This window comes from Drosophila sulfurigaster, chromosome 2L, assembly GCF_023558435.1.
Source record: "Drosophila sulfurigaster albostrigata strain 15112-1811.04 chromosome 2L, ASM2355843v2, whole genome shotgun sequence".
In the NCBI taxonomy this organism is placed as follows: Eukaryota; Metazoa; Arthropoda; class Insecta; order Diptera; family Drosophilidae; genus Drosophila; species Drosophila sulfurigaster.
The window spans coordinates 4,550,675-4,573,769 of record NC_084881.1 but is presented as its reverse complement, the minus strand read 5'-3'; the positions used below and the strand labels follow the sequence as shown (position 1 = coordinate 4,573,769).

Here is a 23,095-nt window from a genome sequence, read left to right as displayed (position 1 = left end):
ATCCATTAGCTGAAATGCTTGTGCTTATGATAAGCGAAGTAATAAAAACTGATTTTATTGCTTCGTTTACAAACTAATGGCTGTATCAGAAGAAGATACATTTTTCTTTTTTTTTGTGTTCACAAATTCTTATTACTTTATATCAATAAAATTAGTATTCAAAGATCAGCGCTCGTTCAATACACATTTAAGTCTGGTCCATGGCAATAATATCTGAATTGCCGGTAATGGAATCCTTTTGCACATATTCATAAATTTTACACAGTTCTGGAGTTTCTTTTATTGACTTTAAGAAGTCTAATAGCTGCTGATTTTTATCTATAAGGAAAACATTTAATTGTTATCTGTTTAGTATCGTACATTATTATTTATTAATTCGGATTACTTACTTGCTTTGGGTATTTGCGAGAGGGCAGACACCGCTCGTAGAGCGGAACGCTTCAGTTCATCTTGCTTCTCATACTCCTGCTTAACCGAATTGGCCTTTACCTTGTGTGTGCAGGTATCGCGCAATTGCTGAACAAACTGATCCAATCCTATATAAAAACAAAAAAAACGTGTTAGCATTTTAATGCTCAGATAAATGAACTAGATTTTTACATACTTAGCAAAACTTTATCGGGACATAGTACAGCAAGTCGCGCTGTCATTAGGTACGTCAGCATTTTGATGTCATAATGATCACAGAGGCCAGCCTGAACATGATCCATGAATTGCATTACGTCCACCCTTTCCAGACCCTGTTCAAGTAGCGTATACATGCATTCGAATGCAGCTTTTCGTATATCAAGACCATCGTCAACAGTATGCTTAAATGGTCCCATTTCCACTTCGCGTATGAGTTCACTTTTAACTTTTGTCTCTGAATATAGCCATGGTAAAAGCGTTGGTAATAGATCGCGCACCAAACTCGGTTTGTTGTGTACTGCCGAATTGAATGCAACTAGAGCTACGCGACGCACTTGTGGTTCTGGATCGCGGAGAGCGAATAAAAACTCGCCAATGCTTTGCTTGAGTAGCAAATCAATTGGTTGCGGCTGATCAGATATTGTGAATTTGACCGAAGACACAACCACAGTGCGCATGGTAGCGCTCTCCGATCGCAAAGCTTGCTGCAATTGCGGTAGTAATTCTTCCGGATTCACGAGCACAAGTTTGCCAAGGCATTCGGCAACAACGTTACGTGATCCTTCCTCTGAACATTCACAATGCTTAAAGAGTTGTGTCCAAATCGAAGGCACCGATGGCAACAATTGAGACAGGCCATTAGGTGTAACCGACAGAGATGATATGACCTCTTTCAATGAGTGCAGCAGAAGATACTGCCGCTTGGGCTGTGCCTCAATCTCCTTTAAGATAAGCGGCAAATATGTTTGCAGACTGCCCACAGATACGGCCCCAAGAGCATGCGAAGCAGCTGCTTTAACATCCTCAGAGGTGGCGCCAAAGCATTCAATGATTGTTTGCGGTAGCACTTGGATACTGCTTAAATCAAAGTGTCTGCCGATTTCGCCAATTGTAAGCAAACAGAAGATTATTTGTGTATCCTTGTTATCGCGTTTCTGCAACTCAGCCATCAGTTGAGTGGCCAATGGAGTTGCGACCTGTGGGCATTGCTGAGTTAAGGCCGCAATACACTTTGCCGATGAATGATATGCCTGCTTGTGCAGCTGTAACTGCTCGCTCGGATTCTTGCCCGCTGGATCACTGCCAGTTAAAACGGGTTCCATTAGCTTTGACACCAGTGAGTGATAATCCAATCCAGATAATTGTGCCTGAACCAAAGCTTGGAACAGCTCCAAAGTGCATTGCAAGGCGCTTCCCTATAATATCACATGTAACATTTAAGTTTATATAGCTGGATATTTAATATATGGGTAATTCTCTGAGGGATGCCGCGTGCGACCATCTTTTCAGTTAACAAAACAAACATAACCTGAAACAATTTTGAAATTAAGAAAAGGTTATTTTTATAGCTCTAGATAAGTACTTTAATTAGAGCTAGGAATGGTTTTGGAATCTTCCTTCTGTTTTGTTTTCGGTTCAAATAATTGCAAAAATTAACAAATTCGTACGCAAAACCAAAAAATGAACGAAATTATATATTTTATCGTAAAACAGAAAAAGTTTCTAGAATAAATCTTAGCTGTAAAAATAGTGCTTTTCCAAAGCTTTAAGAATAACCTTCACTTATTTTTAAAATTGTTTTAGTTTATGTTTTTTTTGTCACTGTAAAGCTGGTCGCACGCGACATTTACCAGAGAATTACCCATATGCATATAATATATATTGGCTTACCTGCAACAATGGCGAGCGAACCAATAATAATACAGATGGCAAAAATTTCTCATGTATTCCAACTAATGCCTGCGGCTGGCGACGTGCTGTTGTACTTAATAAAGTTAATGAGTATTGAGCAACGTGCAAATCTGAGTCCGAAATTAGTCCAGGAATTTCCACAATAGCAGTCTGAAGCACATTGGGTTCAAAATTAGAGGAGTAGTTGATCACAATCTTGTTGATGAGGTCCAGCGAGTGTAGTTTTAATGCGCGATGATTCTTTCGCAGAAAAGTGCCCAAAGTGGGCAACACCTCGTGGAGAATGGGTGACAAGTCAATGCGCAATGGCGATGCGGCAATCATGGTGAGAGCCTTAACACTGCTAAGGCGCGTCACTTCGTTTTTCAAACGCTCCATAAAGATGGGCAGGCATACTGCCAACTCGCTTTTGAGTAAATCACCCATATTGGCAATAATTTGACCCATGCACGCAATGGCACGCTCCTTAACCTCTTGATCAACATCGGTTACTTTTAGTTTCTGCAGGGTGCACGAATACACCTGAGTGACGAATGGGGTCACATCAAAGTCCGATTTAATAGCATTAGTTCCCAATGGACGTACAACTTTCACAAGTTGCTGCAGCACCAAGAGTGCCTCAGTAGCAATCTTATAGAAGGGATCAAAGACCGATGTAACCACCAGTGGCACAAGCAGTGAGATATGTGGATGGAATACTTGTGGTTGATGACCCTGAAGCAATGAGCAGAGGAAGCCCAGCGACTCGATTTTCATATTGCTTGTGGAACTCTTGTCGTTTAACGAATAGCTTATGCCAGGCACAATGCTCTCCAGATGCGGCCCAAGGGCACCGGGTAGAGAGTTCAAGAGCTCACGAAGCAATAAGAAACAGTCTTGACGCGTTTTCATTGATTTCTCACGCATCAATGGTTGAATTGATTTGATAATTTGAGGTAACTGCTCTATTAGCAATAAAGTAGGACCCGAAATTTGATCCATGGAGTCGGGATCATGAGCCATATCATCAGCAGGACGTGTGTTTCTTAACAATGCAACATATGCATGAAATATGTCCGATTTGACATTCTCCTCACGCTCCTTGAAACGAGCAATTAGAGCTGGACTCAACGTACGATAGAATTCTTCAATTAACTCCTGACGAGTTGCAATCAAAACTTCTAAACATTTAGCAGCAGCACGTCGAACTTTCCAACTCATATCATCATCATCGCTATATTCCTCGCTGTCGACGTATTCATCTTCTTCAGTATCCATAGCAACCCCTGTATCACCGTCGTCGGCCTCATAGTTATAGTTGGGATCGTATGTTACATACTTAAGGCATAGTTCAAGGATCTAGATAAAAAAATTATGAGAGTAACAGGAATTATATCGAATCTTAAGATTATTATGCGTAATTATTTGGGACTCACTGATCGATTCTATTATATCACGATTAATTATAAATATTCCAGTAAATTAATTAAAACAATATTTAATGTAAATTCTTTACCATAGGAATGTGTGGATTTATAGCATCCGGACAACGCAGCACAAACGCTTCACAGGCCTGCAAGCAGAATTCTCGGAGCTCATCATCATCACGCTGGCTATATTGCTTGAGTAGCAGCATCGAGCGATCGATATGGTTGCAGAGACGATGTCCAGCTTGACGGCTGAATGAGAACAAACCATTATTAGTTGACCAGATATAACGAAATAGTAACACACCAAATTGAAGCCAAACATTGAATATAGGTTCGAATGGCTCCAGGATTTTGGGGATTTTCGAGTCCTTCCAGCAAGTGATCGACCACACCATTATAGGCATTACTATTTGCCTGAATTAGCAGCACTGAGAGCGCAACAATAGTCCGTTTGCGTACAGCCTGGCGAGGTGAAGCCAATTGAGGCATGAGAGCCTTCAATATTGTGTTGTGAAATGGAACCAAAAACTCGCCAAAGCGCGAGAGCAAATCGGACAATATGTCCAGAGACTCTAACTTGACCGAAACGTCTTCCTACAAGAATGCAAGGAAGAGGGTTGTGTTGATTCATTCATAAGCAGCAATTAAAGTAAGGTTAAGACGCACCTTCTCAATGGCAATGCTCAATTTGCCAGTTATACGCTGACAGACATTAGGAGCAAGGGAATTCGATGATTGCGGCAACTCGGCAATGACGGTCTTGAGGCCAATGCTTGAGATGTCGCGCAGTTGTTCCACATTCGACATCATGTTGCCGCAGAGCGAGTCCACAATTGTCTCCACTTGATTTTCTTTTACTTTGTTGACCAACGGCCCCAAACACTTCACTGCCAAATTCTGCACTTCACCGTTTTTGTCTTCGAGCAATTTGAGAACCATGCGCACCACTTTTTTCTCCGACTCGTCATCCAGTATTATACTGTCTTTTTGCAACTCAGTCATTAAATCGTTTGTGGCCATGAATCGAAAATCTTTGTCCGTGGACGTCATCTACAAAGCCCAAATAGTATTAATAAACTCTCGTTTTAATCGAACTTCACATTTAAGATGAGTTCTCATCTATACATACTTTTTCCAGCAAATTTGCAATTTGGTGATATTGATGCGACGCCATGATCTATGGTTCTTATGGTGTAAGCAGTATGTAGTTAATTATCTGAAATTTTGTACACAATTGCCGATTCAATGATTTTGTGAGCGACTCACAAATTCTTTATGTCTTAGACAATGAAAACTTTATTTAATTTTTTTTCCGGCACAAAATTTTGCGTGTTGAAACTGGAACTGGAAAATGCACAAGTAAAATGATATCGATATATATATATATATGTGTGCGATAATGTATTCGACAGCAATTGTGAAGCTTTATCGATAGCTCTCGCAAAATGGTCATACTTTTACATTAACAGACTTCTGTTAAATAATTTTTTCTCCTAACATCTTATTAGAGATGGCTGCAAGATTCAATGGTTTTAGAAAATAACTAAAATTTAAATAGGGCAATCATAATAGATACAACTATCTACTTTTAATCATACAATGAAAATCATAGAGGTTAGTTTTAAATTTCAAGATGTAACACTGAAATGGATATCAAAAATTGCATATTTACATATGAAACATTTCATAATATTTCCCAGCTTAAAAGCCTTTACGAAATAATAATCATAAGTTGAATATTCATTTCAGTTTGTTAAAACTCTTTTTCAAAGTGTAACCTCAATGCACTTGACATCTTCAGACAATATCGAAGTCGATCTATCCGCATTTTGAAGTTCGCCTATTAGAAATGCTTTTTGTGATCCATTTGTAATTATATCAAACTCTTTGCAAAAGTCTTCAGCTGCATCCGGTCGCAGACAAATGAGAAGTCCGCCAGAAGTCTCAACTGTCTTTCCAGCGATTAGTTTGGCACTTTGTCCAACCAGCTGACTAATCCTCAGTATATTCTTAATAATGGGTAATGTATGAATTTTAAACAAGAGCGGCAACTTCTGGAATTGAGCAAGGTTCTTGGCGTGACCCAAAAGACCAAATCCGGTCACGTCCGTTGCAGCGTGTGCTTCATATTTATGCATCAACAGAGCAGCTAAAAGATGCATATTTCGTGGGTAAATATTAAGTTACTTATGTACATACATGCCGTCAAAACTCTCACCATTGCGGTTTAAATACTTCATTGATGAAATTGCTATTTGAAAAGAGTCGTATATATCGCCGTCAGTTAACGCTGATAAAATCTTTTCATATTTATCGTTTTTCTCATTTTGCCAAATCAACGCGCTCGTTGCTAATTGCGTTCCAAGAGGTTTTGTTAAAACCAAAACATCGCCAGCTTGCCCATTGGATGGTCTTCATATGTAAATTAAATTGAGATCATATGTACATGTAGTGAGTTTAAGTTATAAGTTAAATCACACATTCTTACAAAATAATGTCTTGCTTATGGCAAACTGAAGTGGCGATTCCTCCTACAATGCACCAAGGATTAACAACGATATTCTTGACTATAATATTTCCATAACAACCGCTGTTTTCTGAAGCTCTTTGGAATCCTTTCATAATTAAAGGTACCACAATGTCACGCTGCTTTTCACTTAGGTTGGAGGGCGCACTTATGAGCATTTCCAATTTATCAATGTCAGTAACTCCCACAGCATATATGTCACTTAAAACATTGGCCACAGCAATTTGCCCCATTATCATAGGATCGTCAACAAGCGGATAAAAGAAATCTACAGTTTGAACTAAAGATAGTTCCTTGTGCCGTGAAAGAGGAATAACCGCGCAATCCATTCCAGATCCTACAAATTTAAAAATGATAAGAACGAAGTAAAATATTAAAAATGAAAAAAAATACAAATAAAAACAAACAATTTATTTCTATAACTCACCAATAAAGTCGTCATTGTTTGTGCCTGTATTAGTAGATACTATTTCTGTTCCCCTGAGATATTCCAAAAGTTTCTCTTCGGGGATTTTACAACCTCACCCTCGTAGTGTGGAAAACGTCGTAAGTCTAAAGTCGACATCTAGACCATAATCCTCGGGTTGAAACATTTCAAAGTGTATTTTAACAAATTAATAGTGATCTTCAATCAATCTCTATTTTACGATCAGATGTAGAGAGAAAACAGGGTGTGTCGACAATCAAAAATATACTTTCACACGCCAATTTACATACCAAAATAAAGAAATTCCGAAACTAGTCACCTGGTTACACTTCCACAGAGACCCAACAAATTTCCAATGGTATATGCATATATTAGCGCGTTTATTAAACAAAAAGCTTTCGACGTTTTAAACTAAATGTGGACCTCGTCAATCATTTCTATTATGCACCGGGTTAAGTAACAGATTAATACCAGCGATCGATATTTTATATTAATCGATGAATAATTGAATAAAAAAAACAAATGTTTTCATAGGCGATAAAGCTATTGTTCAAATTTCCACACATTTACAAGAAAAAAACATTGATGTAATTCGTATATCGGTATGTTGTTACTCAATTTACGATATCGTTTCTTAACAAAAAATTAAATTTGCTAAAATTGTAGCACAGGTAGTTTCAATATGAACTTTGGAAAAAAGCATTCAACTTGGTCGGTAGTACCCAAAATTGATACAATGATGAAAAAATTGCAGAAGTTAAATGAATATTTTTAAAATTGAGCATTGTTTTGATTAGGAATAACTTTTGTTTTTATAATTTAATTGCACATCTAATATAAACTCTAATTAAAAAAAAAAATGTTTTTCAATAACTTGTTAAATTTCAAAAGTGTTTTAAAAAAAAATTCGTAACCACTTAAAAAATTAAAAATTCGATATTATACAGTTTATGAAATTTGTCCATATTTTGCGCTTTTATTGTGTTTGTTGTCTCCAACCAATACAAAAAAAAATCACCCTTAACACCCTTAACGGGAAAAAGCGAAGGACGATAAAGGACACTGACATTGTCGGCAAACAAAACTTATAAATCATTAGAAACTAGCTATTTATGGTATAAAATCTCCAAAGCAATGAAATGAAGACTACTCACATATTAATATAATATAATAAGAAAATCCAATTTTGATCGCCCAGAGCTTTTTATGACGTTTTTGCAAAAGTCGATAATATTGGAGCAACAATAAAATGTTCAAAAGCAAAAACGAATGTAATGTTGTGTATAAGTGCACTGTTCGACTACTTGACGATTCAGACGTTTTAGAATGTGAATTCCAGGTGTGTAAGCTGTGTAGCTATAGTAAATTTAATTTTAATTTTTCTTTAAATAATTTTAAGTACCAATAATACATTAATGTAGATGAACTTATAGAATAAGCATGTACAGTGTTAATGAGTTTTTAAGAATATTTGCATGCCCTATGGTATATTAAACTTACAGTGCATTATTAAATAATTTATGACTTTTTGTTAAATTTGCATTAAAATATACAATTGACAATTTTTCTTGCTGTAGCCATTCCATAAAGGCATTTATCTGGTCGACCATATATGTAGGCAATTAGATATTAAGGAAAAGGACTATTTCGGTTTACGTTACGTTGATACAGGAAAACAACGGGTGAGTACTGTAGAAAAGAGAGAATTTCTTTCAATTGCCAGTCCTTAATCGTTCCTGTCATTTTCGATCTTTATAGCACTGGCTCGACTTGGCCAAATCCATTTTAAAACAATGTAAAGGTAAACGTCGTTATCAATGTGTTATTATGTATTGCAGATTAGTTAAATACAACTCCTTTCAGACATAGATCCAGTGCTTTTTTCCCTACGAGTTAAATTCTATCCTGCGGATCCATTTCGTCTCACTGGTAATGGCCGAATCATGCTCTTCCAGCAGTTGAAACGGGACCTACGTCATGGTCGATTATACTGTTCGTTGGGTGAGGCTGCCGCATTGGGAGCATTAATCGTTCAGGGTAAAAATGGCTGTCCCACATTTTATTATAATTTGCCTGCAAATTATATTATATATCTAATGAGCTTATATGTTTGCAGAGGAACTTGGGGATTATGATGAGGTTATTCACATAGGCGAGTATGTGTCATCCCTTGACTTGGCCTTGCGTCAAACTGAGAATCTCGAAAAGAAAATCATTGAGCTGCACAAAAAACGTAAGCCTGGCCAAGATCCCTCAGTTGCTATGGATGAGTTTATGGGTATAGCACGGGGTCTTGAAACTTATGGCATTGATCCACATCCCGTCAAGGATCATCGTGGCTCGTTGCTATACGTAGGTATTAATCACGCCGGCATCAGCACTTATGTCGCAGGTAAACGCTCTCAGCATTTTCGTTGGAACGAAGTGCATAAAATCAACTTTGAGGGCAAAATGTTTATTGCACATTTGAGCTTTACGGATTCAAGTCGGGAACCGGTGAGTATTTTCGGATTCGATGTAAATATATTTGTATAACATATAATAATAAATATCATAATAATCTGTTAATATAGAAAAAACATACTATTGGATTTAAGTGCCCTTCAGGACCTGCATGTCGTTATCTTTGGCGATGCGCCATCGAACAAATGCTTTTTTTCACGTAAGCATAACTTTAATGGATGAATTGCAAGATGTTTTGATGGATTTGTATTGTCAACAGATTGCCGAATAGCCAACATGCTGCAGTTGTTTCTGGCGGCGGTTTCTTTTCCTGGGGCACCAAGTTCCGTTATACTGGCAGAACTGAACGCGAGATATTGACTGAGAGCATCAATGCTTTACGTGAACAAAAGATGACGAATTCAAGTTCCAGTAAGCGGAAGGCAAGCAGTGTGCCAGCAACTCCTTCCAGTCCACAGGGTGACTTGGCGCAAATCCGTAAACTATCTTAGTCATAAAATATAAATATGCATAATCAAGCACTTTTCATTTTATAGGTTATAGTAGCTTGCCACGATCTACGATGTCCGAGCCCTTGGGTTGTTCCATGGCTCCTAGCATTCTCATTTACGGAGGTCATGGGCAGGACGTAGGTGTCAATGGGAGTTTGCAATTGCCAAGCTTGGAGCCAGTTTGCGAAGAGGCTCGTCTACGTTCCTCGAATATCGATCGACTAAATCACATGGGAACAGATTTGCCTGGCTATGCATTCAGAGACTCCATTGAGCACTCTTCGACTGAGAGTGGACTTACAGCTAGTGGCTATGATGTTACTGGCAAGCCGCGTGGCAATCATACTGATTCTAAGCAGCACCTTTACTATTCGTCGAAGCAGTACTATGCACTGCCCAATCCCGCCTTAAATTCGAGCTCTTCCGTCGGTATTTCCAGTGGGAAACATATAGGACCATTTTCACGCACTCACTCCAACTCCAACAGTGGCAAAAGCTTAAGAAAATTCCATTTATTACATGCCTTTATACCATCTGTTATTTTTGTAATAATCGCGATGACCGGCACTGCAATCCTTATCATGGAATCCGAGTTGGAAATATTTGAGCGTGTTCGAAACTCTCCCGAAATGCTTAGTTTGCGGTATCAGTATTATCAACCATTAAAAGATTTTGTATTGGAAAAATTCGGTCGGAAAGCTTAATACCAATAATTCTGAAATAATTTTATTTTAATTGTTGACGACATTTTTTTATTTAAATCCCCTTTTGGTAATATTATAAATCTTCTTACTTAATTTTATATTAATTACTGCCATTTCTGCCAATCCGCATTCCAGATATTTCAATAACATTTTCTTAAGCAACACAAATTTTACAATTCATTTTCGCCAATTGATTTTCCACAAATCGCCAATTGTGTAATTGGTGTTATTTGCACATTTCGAAACATATCATATAGCTGCTACACTATACTGCATAAGTTTGGCTTATTTTCTAGAAAAATAGCATCTAATATCAATGAATAAAAGAAACTTACAATTAGGTTTTTTAACTGTGCAATTCTTAAGTACAAAAAAAAATCGTATAATATGAGCCACATTTATTTCATAATCTCATCTCTTTTTATTTATTATATAATTTAGATTTATAAATCATCAATAAGTAAGTGTAATAAACTGTTCTAATAGCAGCTATATGATTACGGATTATTGTACGATTTCGATCACTATATTGAAAATAAATATTTTGAGCCAAATATAAAATATTTTCATTATGTTAAAGTTTATTTAGAGATATAAAATTCATGCTTATATTGAAATGAAAAACTTTGGCTTTTTAACATTTCAAATACGCGCCTTTTGATTCCTTACCGTAGGACAACTGTAACAACCAATCTTAGCGGGGACATATGTATTTCTGTTCCTTACCCAATACTAGTGATAGATGGGAAGATATTTCGATAAGGACGTTTTGTTGTTTTTATTGCAAACATCGATTTTTGCTTTTGTTTTTATAATTATAAAATGTTATTTATAATACAACACAATATATACTTTTTGGTACAAAAATACTGAAAATGTGATCTTCCACCTTTTTTACTTATCGGAGCTTGCCATCAAATTCGATGATTTAAAAAATTGTAAAAACATCGATGCATCGATATTTTTCCACATTTAATACGATCGCGTACTGAAAAATTGCGAGTCGATTTAATTACTCAGTGCGCATGCGTGGATTCGGCAATGAAAATTACAGGTTTGTTTGTTTTATTGTCTCATAAAGAAATGTTCGACTACTAAATCTACGTATGAATGCATTTCTGCATGTCAGACTTAAATCTACTTTCTGTGGGTGAGTTGACGTATGCGTTGTGTGTATATATTATTATACGCCATTTTATTAGTCTTCGATTGAAATAAAATTTTTAAACGCGACAATGGTACAGATCTATTTATAAACAATACGTAAGTATAGAGTTAACAGTGGCCAGATATGTATGGAATATTACAAGAGCAAATAAAACACAGTGCAAAGTTTCGCTACCTCACAAAATTACAAGTTTTGACAAACATGCATGCATTGCATTAGTATATGTACATATGTGTGCAGCCATTTAACGGCTTCCATATGCACGTAGCTGCAGCTATATGTACATGCATACGTGCATACATAGATACTTATGCATTTATATTAATTATGGGTTTCAAGTGTGTATACTTCTTGTACAACTTGTAAAATATGATCGTACATACATATGCATGTATGTATGTACATATTTGTGACTTATATGCTCATGTGTGTATGTGTGTTGTGTTGGTATGTGTGAACAGTATATTGAAAGTGCATGAAACAGATGACTTAAGAAGCAAACTGGAAATAAGAGTAATAAAATATAATTTTCCGAATTTTATATTTTATTTACGAGCGATTAAGTATTTGTCTTTGTGTTCATGTATTAGTATTATATTTCAAATTGTAAATATATATTTGGTAATCAGTTTTCTTTCATTAATTTTCAGAATTAGTTTTGCCTATATCCAAATGTGCATTTAATTTGTGATGATTTAAACTGAAGATCAATATAGATACTATTAACTCGATCATTCGATTTCGGTCCTTATACAATAGTCGAAGAGTGGCAACCGTATAATGGTTTATCCCGAAGAACCTTTTTGGGCATTGCCAATGGTATCCGGATTATATGAAGATAGAGATTACAGGGGTAACTGGTGTGCAATTGTATAAGGAAATCAATAAACAATAAACTATTTAAATATTCTAGTTAATGTCGTCGAAGCATTACAGGAGTTTTGGCAAATGAAACAGACGCGAGGCGTTGAGCTTAAGAATGGAGCGCTTGTAATTTACGAATCGATTCCATCCAATAGCCAGCCTTATGTATGCTTCGTAACATTACCCGGTGGCAGCTGTTTTGGAAGTTTTCAAGTAATCATTAACACAAATATAATTTGCGTCGCAATTTATTTATTTAGAAAATACTAATTGTGATTTCAGAATTGCCCAACTAAGGCAGAAGCAAGACGAAGTTCAGCAAAAATTGCACTAATGAACTCGGTATTTAATGAACATCCATCTCGCCGAATTAGCGATGAGTTTATTGAAAAGGCAGTGCAAGATGCACGTGCATCATTCAAAGGAACTCCCCAAAATAACGAATTACCCGAATCCGGAATTGGCGCTTTCAGGTAAAATATTTGTGCTTGCAATAAGAACATATTTTAAAATTTAATATTATTTTGTGATAGGTTCATGCTTGAAGCAAATAAGGGTCGAACAATGTTGGAATTCCAAGAACTGATGACCGTTTTCCAGCTGCTGCATTGGAATGGATCATTGAAAGCTATGCGAGAACGGCAGTGCTCAAGGCAGGAGGTTGTAGCTCATTACTCTAACCGTAGTCTTGATGACGAGATGCGTGCACAAATGGCCTTAGACTGGATAGCTCGCGAGCAAGAAAATCCCGGGGTTCTTAGAAGAGAGCTGGTCCTGGCCGAGCGCGAACTGGAAACGGCACGAATGGCTGGGCGGGAATTGCGTTTCCCCAAGGAGAAAAAGGATATATTAATGATAGCTCATAATCAATTGGGAGGAAGCAACTTGGGTGCCACATCCATTGAGAACTAAACCGCAGACTGTTTATTACAATTTGGTTATTTAAACAGTATACATTCCATCCTTGGTCTTGACATCATTAACAAAGTAATCATCAGCAAGTAATCGACGACATTAAGCTTTCAGATATAACCCGTATTCTACAAAATCGTACAGATTATTTTATTGGCATACCATATGATCTCGAGTTCTGTTAAATCCGTTAAAGCTCATTTAAAAGAAAAATCAGGAAAACATCACTAACGTTGTGTCAAAGAAAGATTAATTAACAGTTGCTGGCAGTCCCGAAGAAGTGAAAACTATGCAAAAGATTAATAACTGGAAATTGAAAACTGGTAACTAAAAGAAATTCGTTTTAACACTGATAAGTGCAAAATACTTTCGGAATGAAAATTGTGATTTTAAATACTGCATTTACGGAATTGTTTTTGAGACTAAACCTAAAAGCATAGTTAAATTTTTATACTCTTAACTCAAATATCTGCGTATCGAAAATGTATATGCATATGTATTTATATCAATCATTGTCTCAGCGCCAAGCGCACCTCATCGGAGATAAATGCGATTTAGATAAATTTTTTGTAATATCTTCATCAACCTTAATAAAGTGGACTTTTTGGCAAAGCAATTATTTATTAGTCGGTGTTAGTCCACTGTGGAAAAACTATTTATTCAAATTTAGATGTCTATTATTGCTAATCTCATTAAAACAACGTTTGTGGAATTGATCATTTCTATTAAAATAATACACATTAATTTAATAAATGAACATTTTTTGAGTTGAAATATTCCATTGCCGAATTTTAAGGCTCTTAAAAAAAGTTTATTGACAGGTCAATCGGAACATATGCGACCGCGATTAAAGGTTTATTTATTTGTCAATCCTGCATTGGTACGAAATGATTTTTGCTGTATGGATATACATACTATACATAGATTAATGTTTTTCGACTTTATTACGAGCTTTATAACATTTTGTATAGGTTTTTGGTTCTCTTGCTTGCGATTAAAAGCATTTTTTAAAATGACAGCACAAGAGACGCTTATGACTTCTTACCACAAACACAGCACTTCTCCTTATGACTATCGGACTTGACAGATGTTACATTGATTCTGATTTGTGTGCTGCATAAGGTGAACAAGAAGATGAAGATGAGCATGAAGAAGACATTTGCGGCCAAAGCTGTTCAGACAGTTCGAAAATCAACTTTCAATGAGTTGAGTTTCCTCCATTCATACGTAATCATTTGTCGAAGCTTAAACCTCATCCAAAGTCAGTTCATCCAAGTCAGTTCCTCCATTTATCGGTCACGTTAATGTGTACTCGAAATTGCCCAAAACATCGATGGTTGCTAAGTCGTCAAAATTGAAAATGTATGTTTTGAATTGCTTTTTTTATTTTTGGTTTTTCCGTAACTGCTTTGGAATTATTTGACCGCTTGCATTAACCGCATTTGTATATTGAAAAACGGGAAAAGGTAATTAAATCAGAAATATATTTAATATAATATATTATTATTATTGCGCATGAGGCGACATCTTAATTACATTTTTTTTTTTCAATACCTTTTTTTAAATACTTTTTCCTTCATTCATTCCTTACAACAAACATGGTACAAAAAACACAATATTTTATAACTTTCTCCATTTGAACCACAGAATCTCGACTCCCAACGCAAATAAAGCTAGTAAAATGCCACCTTAAAATAAAAAGATTTTGAAAAAAAGTAACTACGATTACAATCTCGTATTTTAACTTAGCAGTGTGAAAAATGCCGAGGTAACTCCCGATATAGATACTGGGTAGACGGTATAGAGAGACTGACAGGTTGGCTTCTTCATTTGACGTTGTCGAAGGATCCTCTCAATTAATCCAGCTTCCCGAGCATTGCACATACTTAAAGCAAATCCAATATTTATCGATTCATGGTGATATTTCGACGACTTACGCTGTTCTAAACAATTCGGTATATTGACTGTTCTTATGCACAATCCAATTCATAATCTCCACTTCCATTAGGCCTGATACCTCACGCAGGTCGCAAATTTCATTGGCATCAAATAATTCGGCGATAATCGGATAAGCATCAACAACTTCGCAGTGAAATGCGAATCCACCACTCTTAAGATAGGGGAATTGCGTCTTCTATGTGACCGTAAACGCCCATCTCATTTGGTCCTCTGGACGAAGATAGTTTTCGTTTTATAAGGCGTGTCACAACTGGACTGCTACTTTCCTAGCATATTAAATTGAAGATCAGTAACAAAATGTACTATTTCTTTGTTGCTGTCTCTAACCAATAATAATATACTTATATCTTATATATATATATATATATATGTATCTTTGTTCTACTCCATCGCTCTATGAGCTTTTAATCAACTTACTCTAAATAAGACTTTATAGTATCCAATATCTTCAAAAGATATTTTCAGTGGACTAGATATAATTTCATCGACAGTAGCAGGTCCTTGATCTGACGAACTTAGAAGCCCTCCAACAACAGATGAGGTGTAATAATTATACATTACTACTGAAAATAAAAATATAGTTACAACAACAGAACGGGAGGGCACATCCGATGGAATTGGCTCCATTCCCTGCTGACAGACTGCTCCAAACGTACGCAGTGAACGTTCCGTCCAACTACTTCGGCATAAACTAGGCTTCCTACGTCCACCTTGCCATCTTTTATTGATGTACTCAAGAAGAAACCAGATTATGTTAATTACCAGCAGTGTGGCCAAGGTGAAGAACCACACTTGTCCACTGAAAGGTGCTAGAAAATTTCCGCTTTTACCATGAGTATCCAAGTCAGGCGTAAATCGAAAAAGAAAAGCTGTTTCGAATTTCCAACTCTGATGAATAGTATCAAACTCTGCAAATCGATTGATCCGATTGAATGCCCCTGATGCTGCAATGTCTGCTTCATTTCTCATAATAATTCCAAGTAACCCCAATCGAAAGGTCGTGTTGCCCAATCTGCCAGCCCAACCTCTTGAGTTTCGAAAATTTACAGTAAAGTTAAAACGATCCCTGAGCAGACTCAACAATTCGTAGTGATACTTTATAAATGCTGCAACACCGGCATCTTTTGTGTGCCGTGATAGTATAGCTTCAATTTGTTCATTCGTCACGATGTCCTCCTGATCAATCTGCAAATGTATTTGATATTAACTTAGAGATCGTTAAGGTATTGTCCTACCACTTACAACACTAGCTCCTCTTAAAACCAGGCCATTAAATTGACTGCGGTACTTGATGCTTTGCAGCTCGAAAATATTTTTAAATATAAGCAGTTTGTTTTGGTTGTTTTCAAGCATAGCGATTAAATGCACCTCCAAAGATGATTTCAATTGTCGGCCCTTGGAGTGAATGTCCCAAAGACAGTAGCCATCGACAGTTCTATTGACGTAAGTCAGTTGAGCATTTGGACCCACATAATCTAGCTCGAGGGGCAACAAATCATCAATATTTTGCCCTATACCCCAAAGCAGCCACTGATAAGTCTTGTTGAAGTATCTACCCACAGAAGCTTCTCGAAGGAGTCTAGAGGAACCTTCGCATCCGGTATTCACAATCACAGCAGCTCGTGCATAATTCTCTCTTGTTAATACAGACATCAAAGAGTACGAGCTGTTTATATGAATCGGATTTACAAACTGGTTGTGCTTCATCAAATTGAGGGAATTAAACACTAGATCTGTTAGCTCGAAAAAAAAAACAATTAATACGAGAATGGATAGATTGTATTGTCTATATAAAATACCTTCCTTTGAGCAAGCAAATATAACTGTTTCTTTTGTTTGAACCAAGTCCATTATAAATTGTGTTACGATTAATGGTTCCATTGTATAACCTGCTACTTCGAGCGCCCCAATTGAAACTAATAGAGTTACTGGTGCTAAGTTGTACATTTTTTTTAATCACGTATTTGCTAAGAAAAGTGAATGCAGCTCCTTTTATAGGTAGTCGCTATTCTTTGATTGACAGTTTCAATAGCAACAGCCACTTGAAAATTAAAATTATAGTCATAATACGCCACCTAAGGCAACAAATTGTATTTCATTTTAATTATGTTTAACTGCGATCTAATTGAATTAAATTAGTCAACAGAAGGATGTTATACCTTTGAATTGAAGTGAGAATGCGAAGGACAAGGACGAATTGTTTATATTCGACGCAGAAGTCATAAAGTAGATTTACTGATCGATGTAATGATGATATTGGCAGCACATAGAGTGAACTTAGCGGCATAATTGCTTTCATAAATGAAATGTAATGGCATAAATATATTTTTATTTCTCGCTTAAATATACAACACATTTATACGATTTTACAGGCATCAATGAAAAACAATGTATTACAAATTGATTGTGAAAAATAAAATCTAAACCACCTGTAATTGCACTTGTTTCTGCATTGAAGAATCAAATGGAGTCTCATAACGAATTAACTTATTAAGCAAGAATGTACCATCTTGATGGTAATCGGCGTCTACCACAAATACTTCAACAACTTTGTTTATTATATACTGCTCATTCTTAAGAGTATCGACTATTAATAAAGGTGAGACCTTTATGAGACCCAATTTAGAAGGGCAAATCGAAAGCGGAAACTCAGCAATTGCACCTGGCTGTAAAACATCCAAGACAAAATTCGAAGAACCAGTATAAGGACAGTCGGGAAACACTTTAGTATCAAGCGTAATATGCAGCTTCATCGCATGCTCAGCAGTATTCGTAACTCTGCATTGGAAAGTAAATATTGTACCGATCTTCACAATATTTTCAGCATCGACGACCTCCAAACGAATGTCCTTATATTCAAACGGCTAAAAATAATTAAGAACAGTGTTAATCATTATTAGAATGAGTGCTTTACATTTTTTATGTTTACCAATCGCTGCAATTGACTTGTTTGCAGTCTGCCCTTTTCGCCGAAATTCGACCTCCAGACAATGTCTAGCTTGCCAACATTATTTGCTTCACGAAGTGTTTTTATGTCCTTGGCGATTTCAGGCTTAGGCTATAATTATAAAAATAGTTTATTGACAAACAAAGTTGTCATACATTAAAACCAACCTTTATGCAGTAAAGAAATTGACAACTGTTGTTCGGCTGTAACATATTCTTCGAGTTAAAAACCGATTCTCCGTTGGGAAGAGTGTTTAACGATGTAACTGTGTATTGCTCCGAGCTGTCCAATTCCACTTTTTCCAGACAAAATGGGCCAGTGGTCACATTTTGGATTTGCGCCTCTAAATATATTTCATCCATTTCTGCATTATAAAATTTGGTTTTAACGTCAAGTGGCTTGAGAACTTGAAACTTGAAGAACTTTCTTAACGATTGTGCAAATCCAGCTGGACTCGTGTAATTAACTTCACAAACAAGTCTAAAATATAATTAAAAAAGTAGTAGATAGAAAATTGCAATAGATATATTGTATGAGTTAATACGAACATATGGGTGCCAATCTCCTTAACTTCATATCGAATAACATCATCGAGAGTTTCGTCTGCTGTTAACACCACAGACGACTTTTTGTTTTCGTGCATCAGTAAGTTTATACGCGACGTGTTCGACTGAAGATCCACTTTGACCGTAACGCCCTCAACGGGATGCATCGTACAATTGTGTACGCATATGTAGCTTGAAAATGTTTCGCCCAAATAGATGTTGCCAAACGATTGAGGTAAAAGCATAGTTTGACCAGCTCCCAATGCTTCAGCACAAGTTCTAGCAATGCCATCATTCTCCACCATTCGACTAAAACTTTGGGGCAAATCCTTTGGTTCACAAGTCACAATGGGCCCAACACCCACTAATGTAGGACGGGTTAATCTCATAACTGAAATTACGCAGATGTAGTTTTGAGCAACACTCATTACAAAATGGAAATACCTTTTAAAGCTAATAAATGAGAATCCGCTTCGCCAGAGTTCATTTTTTCTGAAAATTATGATTTAAGGTAACACACAGAAAAACGTAAACAACAGCGTGACAGCAAGTTGATTGTTAAAATATACCGAAAAATAAATTCTGGTGTTTTTAGTATTTTTATACCCAAAAATTAACTGTAATAACGATACGCGACAAATCGATAAATATTGCAATCAGCACAATTTGTTTTTTAATCACTTTATCTTTTAACAATAATAATACCTTTTACAAACTCCATTTTCTCTATCTTCTCTATCTATTCTTATTTAATATATATTGGTTATAGAAATATATTTGGGTAAAAAACTTTAAAAACATCCAATCGATCCGGCAATTAATTTTTATAAAATAACTAAATGAACGTGACTAAAAATTCGAAAATTAAATAGCAGGTCTCTAACATAAAATAGTAATAATCAACATTTTTATCGTATTAAGCAATATCTTGTATTTTCTGACTGATGGTTCATAAATACCATAATGATATCTTAGCAGCTAACTAACATCTATCCCAGGAATATCGTGAACTTAGCTCTCCAACGAAACCATATCGCGACTAATAAAAAAAGCAGCAACCAACGCTGCAGTTTGAGCTACTTCAGAGCAGCCCTTGGACAATCGCTCCTCAACTTTTGCCAGTTTTATGATCAACTTGTTCATGACAGACATGGGCAACTCAACTAATGAAAAAACAAACATTAATACAATAAAAATATTTCAGTAGGCATAACTTACGTCTCATAATAAACAAGTGCAGTTCTGTGACGATATCTTCCAATGCGAGACCACGTTTACTCTTTGTTTCTTCAATAGCTAAGTGCAAGAAAATAGAAATATAAAAATTATACTAAACTCTTAAAAAATTGATGAATCTCTCACTGTCAAATGCCGAGTCAAATGTAGCTGCAGAGAGCAATGTCTGAAGCATATGCTCAATCTCGCTTCTTAGAGGATAGCCAACACACATATACACGTTATCCTCGTTGACTTCATCAAAGGCCATTGAAGTGCTCTGCAAAACATTTAGAACCTTCCGCATGTCCCCCTTGGATAGAGCGACTAGTGCATTCTTGCCATCATCCGTTACACGAACCCTGTAAAACAGTCGGTTAATAAGTTACCCTGTTTAAGCACCACTAAAAACTCACTGCTCCTCCTGTATAATCTTATCAAGACGCGGGAGCATCTGCTCAGGTGACAAAGGTGCGAATCGAAATCGTGTGCATCGAGATTGAAGTGCTGGAATAATTTTGCTGAGATAGTTGCAAATGATACAGAATCGCACATTTTCTGTGTATTTTTCAATGATGCGACGTAACGCATTCTGTGCATCATTGGTCATGGCATCCGCCTCGTCTAGAATAATCAGTTTAAAGGTGCCACAGAATATTGTACGAGTTGACGCAAAGTTGAGGATCTGACCCCGAACAATGCCAATGCCACGATCATCTGAAGCGTTTAGCTCCAAGACCATTGACTTGAAATGGGATGCCGAGTAGAGTTGGCGTGCACAGGCAAGAATGGTGCTCGTTTTGCCCGTGCCTGGTGGTCCATAAAAAAGCAGATGCGGCAGTTGCTTCTGATTGATGAAACGGTTGACTGCAAAATAGAATGCTGTATTGCTTTTGCTCAGTGGCATGTGTTGCAGCGTGAACTTACTGGTAGAAATAATTTCCTCATGGGATATCAGATCATCTAAGCAGCTGGGCCGGTATTTCTCGACCCACGGCATACGAGCAACGGTTCCGTTGTTTTCGGACATAATTAAACACACTTCCAAATATTATTGCAGTCTGCAAAAAAAGTTTACGCGTTCGCGCCGTTTTCTAAGCGAAAACACACTATCGATAAACAAATATCGACGTGCCAATTTATCGCACCAGTGTTTATGTTTGCGATGTAGTATTATTCTCAAAACTGTTTATAATACTGAATGACAATTTGCTTGTAAATAAATGAATTAGTTGATTTCTCTTTTGAAAATACATTTTATAAAGACATCAGAATTATTTAATAAAAACATGTCATATTTTTTTATATCTTTTTATATTTTACTGCCTCCAACAGCTATACAATTACAATATACAATATATTCTTGTTGTTGTTATATTAAATACTTGTAACAACAATGGCTTAATAATCTAATGACCATTCATTCTCAGCAATAAAAGAATCGACAACTTCCTTCATTGAGAAATTTGGTATCAACTGATCTTGGGTGAGTTTAACTCGAGTTACAGGATCAAAGTGGCCAACGCGCTGCAAATGTTCTTCAATATCCTTGCGCTCATATGTGATTCCCGATGGTGTAATAACAGGATCAGTTAATATTTCAAAACTTATTTTTCCACAAAGAAAATCTGGCACATCGCGTTTCTGTATGTAATACATTATTATTATTTTAAAAAATTATAAAATTAATAAAAAAAAAAGTTTGCACTTTACCCTTCGTCGTTCATCTACTTTAGCGAATACATTGTTAAGCTCTTTAATATGATCATCCTGCAACAAAAAATATATAATTATACAATGCTATATTCGCATTTAAGCTTTCATTAAGTGTGAAATTTCTACCCTACCTCTACTCTAATAGATATACTTATCTTGTAATCCCCAAAAACTATATTATAATACATTTTTGTAGAATTAAACTTACGCTTTCTTGTTCAATTTCCTGCTGTTTATCTTTTAAATGTTCTTCGTTTAAATTCTCATTTAACTTCAAACTGGCAAGACGATTTTCCATGTCGTCTTTTATTAAACTGAAAATAAATTGCAATGTTAATAGAAGAATTATTTACAAAATACATGAAAATGCTGGAGCTGATTTATACCGATTCAAATAGCTTTGTAGTTCGATTTCCTGATGTATTCTCTTCTCCTCCATGACATTCCAACGTTTTTTGCGTGCCAATCGGAGCTGCAATGTAATATCATCTCCAAAGTTCTGCTTTTGCTCCTTCGACAAATCATAAGCTTAAAACATAAAGCATAAAAGAATCAGCATAGTTTTTGTATCTTGAAAGAATTATAATAAATCTTATAAGTTTTACCGCGCTGTAAATGTTTTATAGCTTCATCATAACTGTCAATTTCCATTAGACCTTGTCCCAAGAAAAAATGACCCTTCAGTAGGTTGCCGTCAATATCCAAAGCTCGACGACAATCCTGACAGCAGAGCTCCCATCGCTTCAGTTTAAGATTGCAAAGTGCTCGATTTGTAAAGTATGTTGCATTTGTTGGATTCTTAATCTGCACAGTTTAAAGTTATGCATATTTCGTTAATTCTATACATAATATAATGTAGTATTAGTCTTACTATGGCCTTCGAATAGCAAATAATAGCATCGTCATACTTGCGGGCAGCAAATAAAATATTGCCCTGCTCTTTCAATTGCAGGTCAGATAAATTTGTGGTGGAATAAATATGTTTGCTCGTCATTCTGTGAAAACTTTTGCTTTCTTAATCGTATAATTTGCTTAATACGATTGTTTGATGCTGGCGTAGGAATTATCAAAAGCAGCTGATACGTTTATTCGGAGTTGTAAAAGCAAAATACACTTTCCGTATCATTTAAACCGAATTCCGATACACCAAAAAAATAAAAACAGCTTATTGTTTTTCCTACAACATACAATACATGTATGTATATATATAAAGTGCAATTCTGAAAATCTGTTCAACACTGCTTGATATCGATAATATCGAACACGAGTTAAATATCGATACGTACCTTAATGATTTAGTTTTATTGTTTGATATATTATTAATATTATTTGCAACACAAAATATGAAACAGATTTCGTTGATGTAATAATTGTAACAAATCTGGAAGTGCTAACCAAGTAGGCTCTGATAAAAACATCTAGTTATGCT

The 23,095-nt window shown here is 36.1% G+C and overlaps 8 protein-coding genes across 11 annotated transcripts; 2 read left to right on the top strand and 6 right to left on the bottom strand.

Annotated features, from left to right (window-relative positions):
- Positions 1-100: 100 nt before the first annotated feature.
- LOC133845096 (cullin-associated NEDD8-dissociated protein 1) lies at positions 101-4,997 on the bottom strand. Its single transcript, XM_062279487.1, has 8 exons — positions 4,858-4,997; positions 4,395-4,778; positions 4,033-4,322; positions 3,815-3,977; positions 2,299-3,657; positions 605-1,823; positions 390-536; positions 101-318 (listed from the first exon to the last, which is right to left on the bottom strand). The coding sequence occupies exons 1-8, from the start codon at positions 4,900-4,902 to the stop codon at positions 188-190; spliced, it is 3,738 nt and encodes a 1,245-aa protein (XP_062135471.1). The 5' UTR covers positions 4,903-4,997; the 3' UTR covers positions 101-187.
- Positions 4,977-6,937, bottom strand: LOC133845183 (selenide, water dikinase 2). 2 transcript variants are annotated; one of them, XM_062279601.1, is made up of 4 exons: positions 6,683-6,937; positions 6,217-6,592; positions 5,947-6,140; positions 4,977-5,877 (listed from the first exon to the last, which is right to left on the bottom strand). In XM_062279601.1, exons 1-4 carry the CDS (start codon positions 6,846-6,848, stop codon positions 5,495-5,497), a joined length of 1,119 nt encoding a protein of 372 aa, XP_062135585.1. In that variant the 5' UTR covers positions 6,849-6,937; the 3' UTR covers positions 4,977-5,494. The 2 variants fall into 2 exon arrangements, with proteins under 2 accessions (XP_062135585.1, XP_062135657.1); XM_062279673.1 differs by lacking the exons at positions 6,217-6,592; positions 6,683-6,937 and having other exon boundaries at positions 5,928-6,019.
- Positions 6,938-7,699: 762 nt separating this feature from the next.
- On the top strand, positions 7,700-10,887 carry LOC133850365 (FERM domain-containing protein 5). Of its 2 annotated transcripts, XM_062286435.1 has the most exons (9): positions 7,700-7,797; positions 7,858-8,021; positions 8,260-8,364; positions 8,441-8,483; positions 8,546-8,719; positions 8,799-9,178; positions 9,256-9,344; positions 9,405-9,622; positions 9,682-10,887. In XM_062286435.1, the coding sequence occupies exons 2-9, from the start codon at positions 7,932-7,934 to the stop codon at positions 10,338-10,340; spliced, it is 1,758 nt and encodes a 585-aa protein (XP_062142419.1). In that variant the 5' UTR covers positions 7,700-7,797; positions 7,858-7,931; the 3' UTR covers positions 10,341-10,887. The 2 variants fall into 2 exon arrangements, with proteins under 2 accessions (XP_062142419.1, XP_062142420.1); XM_062286436.1 differs by lacking the exons at positions 7,700-7,797; positions 7,858-8,021 and adding an exon at positions 8,108-8,167.
- Positions 10,888-11,275: 388 nt separating this feature from the next.
- Positions 11,276-13,900, top strand: LOC133834933 (protein limb expression 1 homolog). Of its 2 annotated transcripts, none has more exons than XM_062264716.1 (5): positions 11,276-11,394; positions 12,159-12,361; positions 12,422-12,585; positions 12,655-12,845; positions 12,906-13,900. In XM_062264716.1, exons 2-5 carry the CDS (start codon positions 12,289-12,291, stop codon positions 13,282-13,284), a joined length of 807 nt encoding a protein of 268 aa, XP_062120700.1. In that variant the 5' UTR covers positions 11,276-11,394; positions 12,159-12,288; the 3' UTR covers positions 13,285-13,900. The 2 variants fall into 2 exon arrangements, with proteins under 2 accessions (XP_062120700.1, XP_062120701.1); XM_062264717.1 differs by lacking the exon at positions 11,276-11,394 and adding an exon at positions 11,511-11,603.
- A 955-nt stretch (positions 13,901-14,855) lies between these two features.
- Positions 14,856-17,390, bottom strand: LOC133834925 (ionotropic receptor 75a). Its single transcript, XM_062264709.1, is given in 6 exon segments — positions 14,856-14,972; positions 15,030-15,169; positions 15,222-15,406; positions 15,408-15,509; positions 15,661-16,428; positions 16,486-17,390. Coding segments are annotated over 6 exon segments (1,968 nt in total). The 5' UTR covers positions 17,191-17,390; the 3' UTR covers positions 14,856-14,904.
- A 146-nt stretch (positions 17,391-17,536) lies between these two features.
- On the bottom strand, positions 17,537-19,330 carry LOC133834926 (probable trafficking protein particle complex subunit 13 homolog). The gene is made up of 5 exons (XM_062264710.1): positions 19,180-19,330; positions 18,739-19,126; positions 18,358-18,670; positions 18,173-18,301; positions 17,537-18,107 (listed from the first exon to the last, which is right to left on the bottom strand). The coding sequence occupies exons 1-5, from the start codon at positions 19,220-19,222 to the stop codon at positions 17,664-17,666; spliced, it is 1,317 nt and encodes a 438-aa protein (XP_062120694.1). The 5' UTR covers positions 19,223-19,330; the 3' UTR covers positions 17,537-17,663.
- Positions 19,331-19,633: 303 nt separating this feature from the next.
- LOC133834928 (replication factor C subunit 5) lies at positions 19,634-21,117 on the bottom strand. The gene is made up of 5 exons (XM_062264712.1): positions 20,878-21,117; positions 20,367-20,817; positions 20,098-20,312; positions 19,954-20,031; positions 19,634-19,898 (listed from the first exon to the last, which is right to left on the bottom strand). Exons 1-5 carry the CDS (start codon positions 20,978-20,980, stop codon positions 19,747-19,749), a joined length of 999 nt encoding a protein of 332 aa, XP_062120696.1. The 5' UTR covers positions 20,981-21,117; the 3' UTR covers positions 19,634-19,746.
- A 130-nt stretch (positions 21,118-21,247) lies between these two features.
- Positions 21,248-22,865, bottom strand: LOC133834930 (E3 ubiquitin-protein ligase CHIP). The gene is made up of 6 exons (XM_062264714.1): positions 22,538-22,865; positions 22,272-22,470; positions 22,053-22,194; positions 21,875-21,980; positions 21,664-21,720; positions 21,248-21,594 (listed from the first exon to the last, which is right to left on the bottom strand). Exons 1-6 carry the CDS (start codon positions 22,658-22,660, stop codon positions 21,352-21,354), a joined length of 870 nt encoding a protein of 289 aa, XP_062120698.1. The 5' UTR covers positions 22,661-22,865; the 3' UTR covers positions 21,248-21,351.
- Between the last annotated feature and the right edge of the window lie 230 nt (positions 22,866-23,095).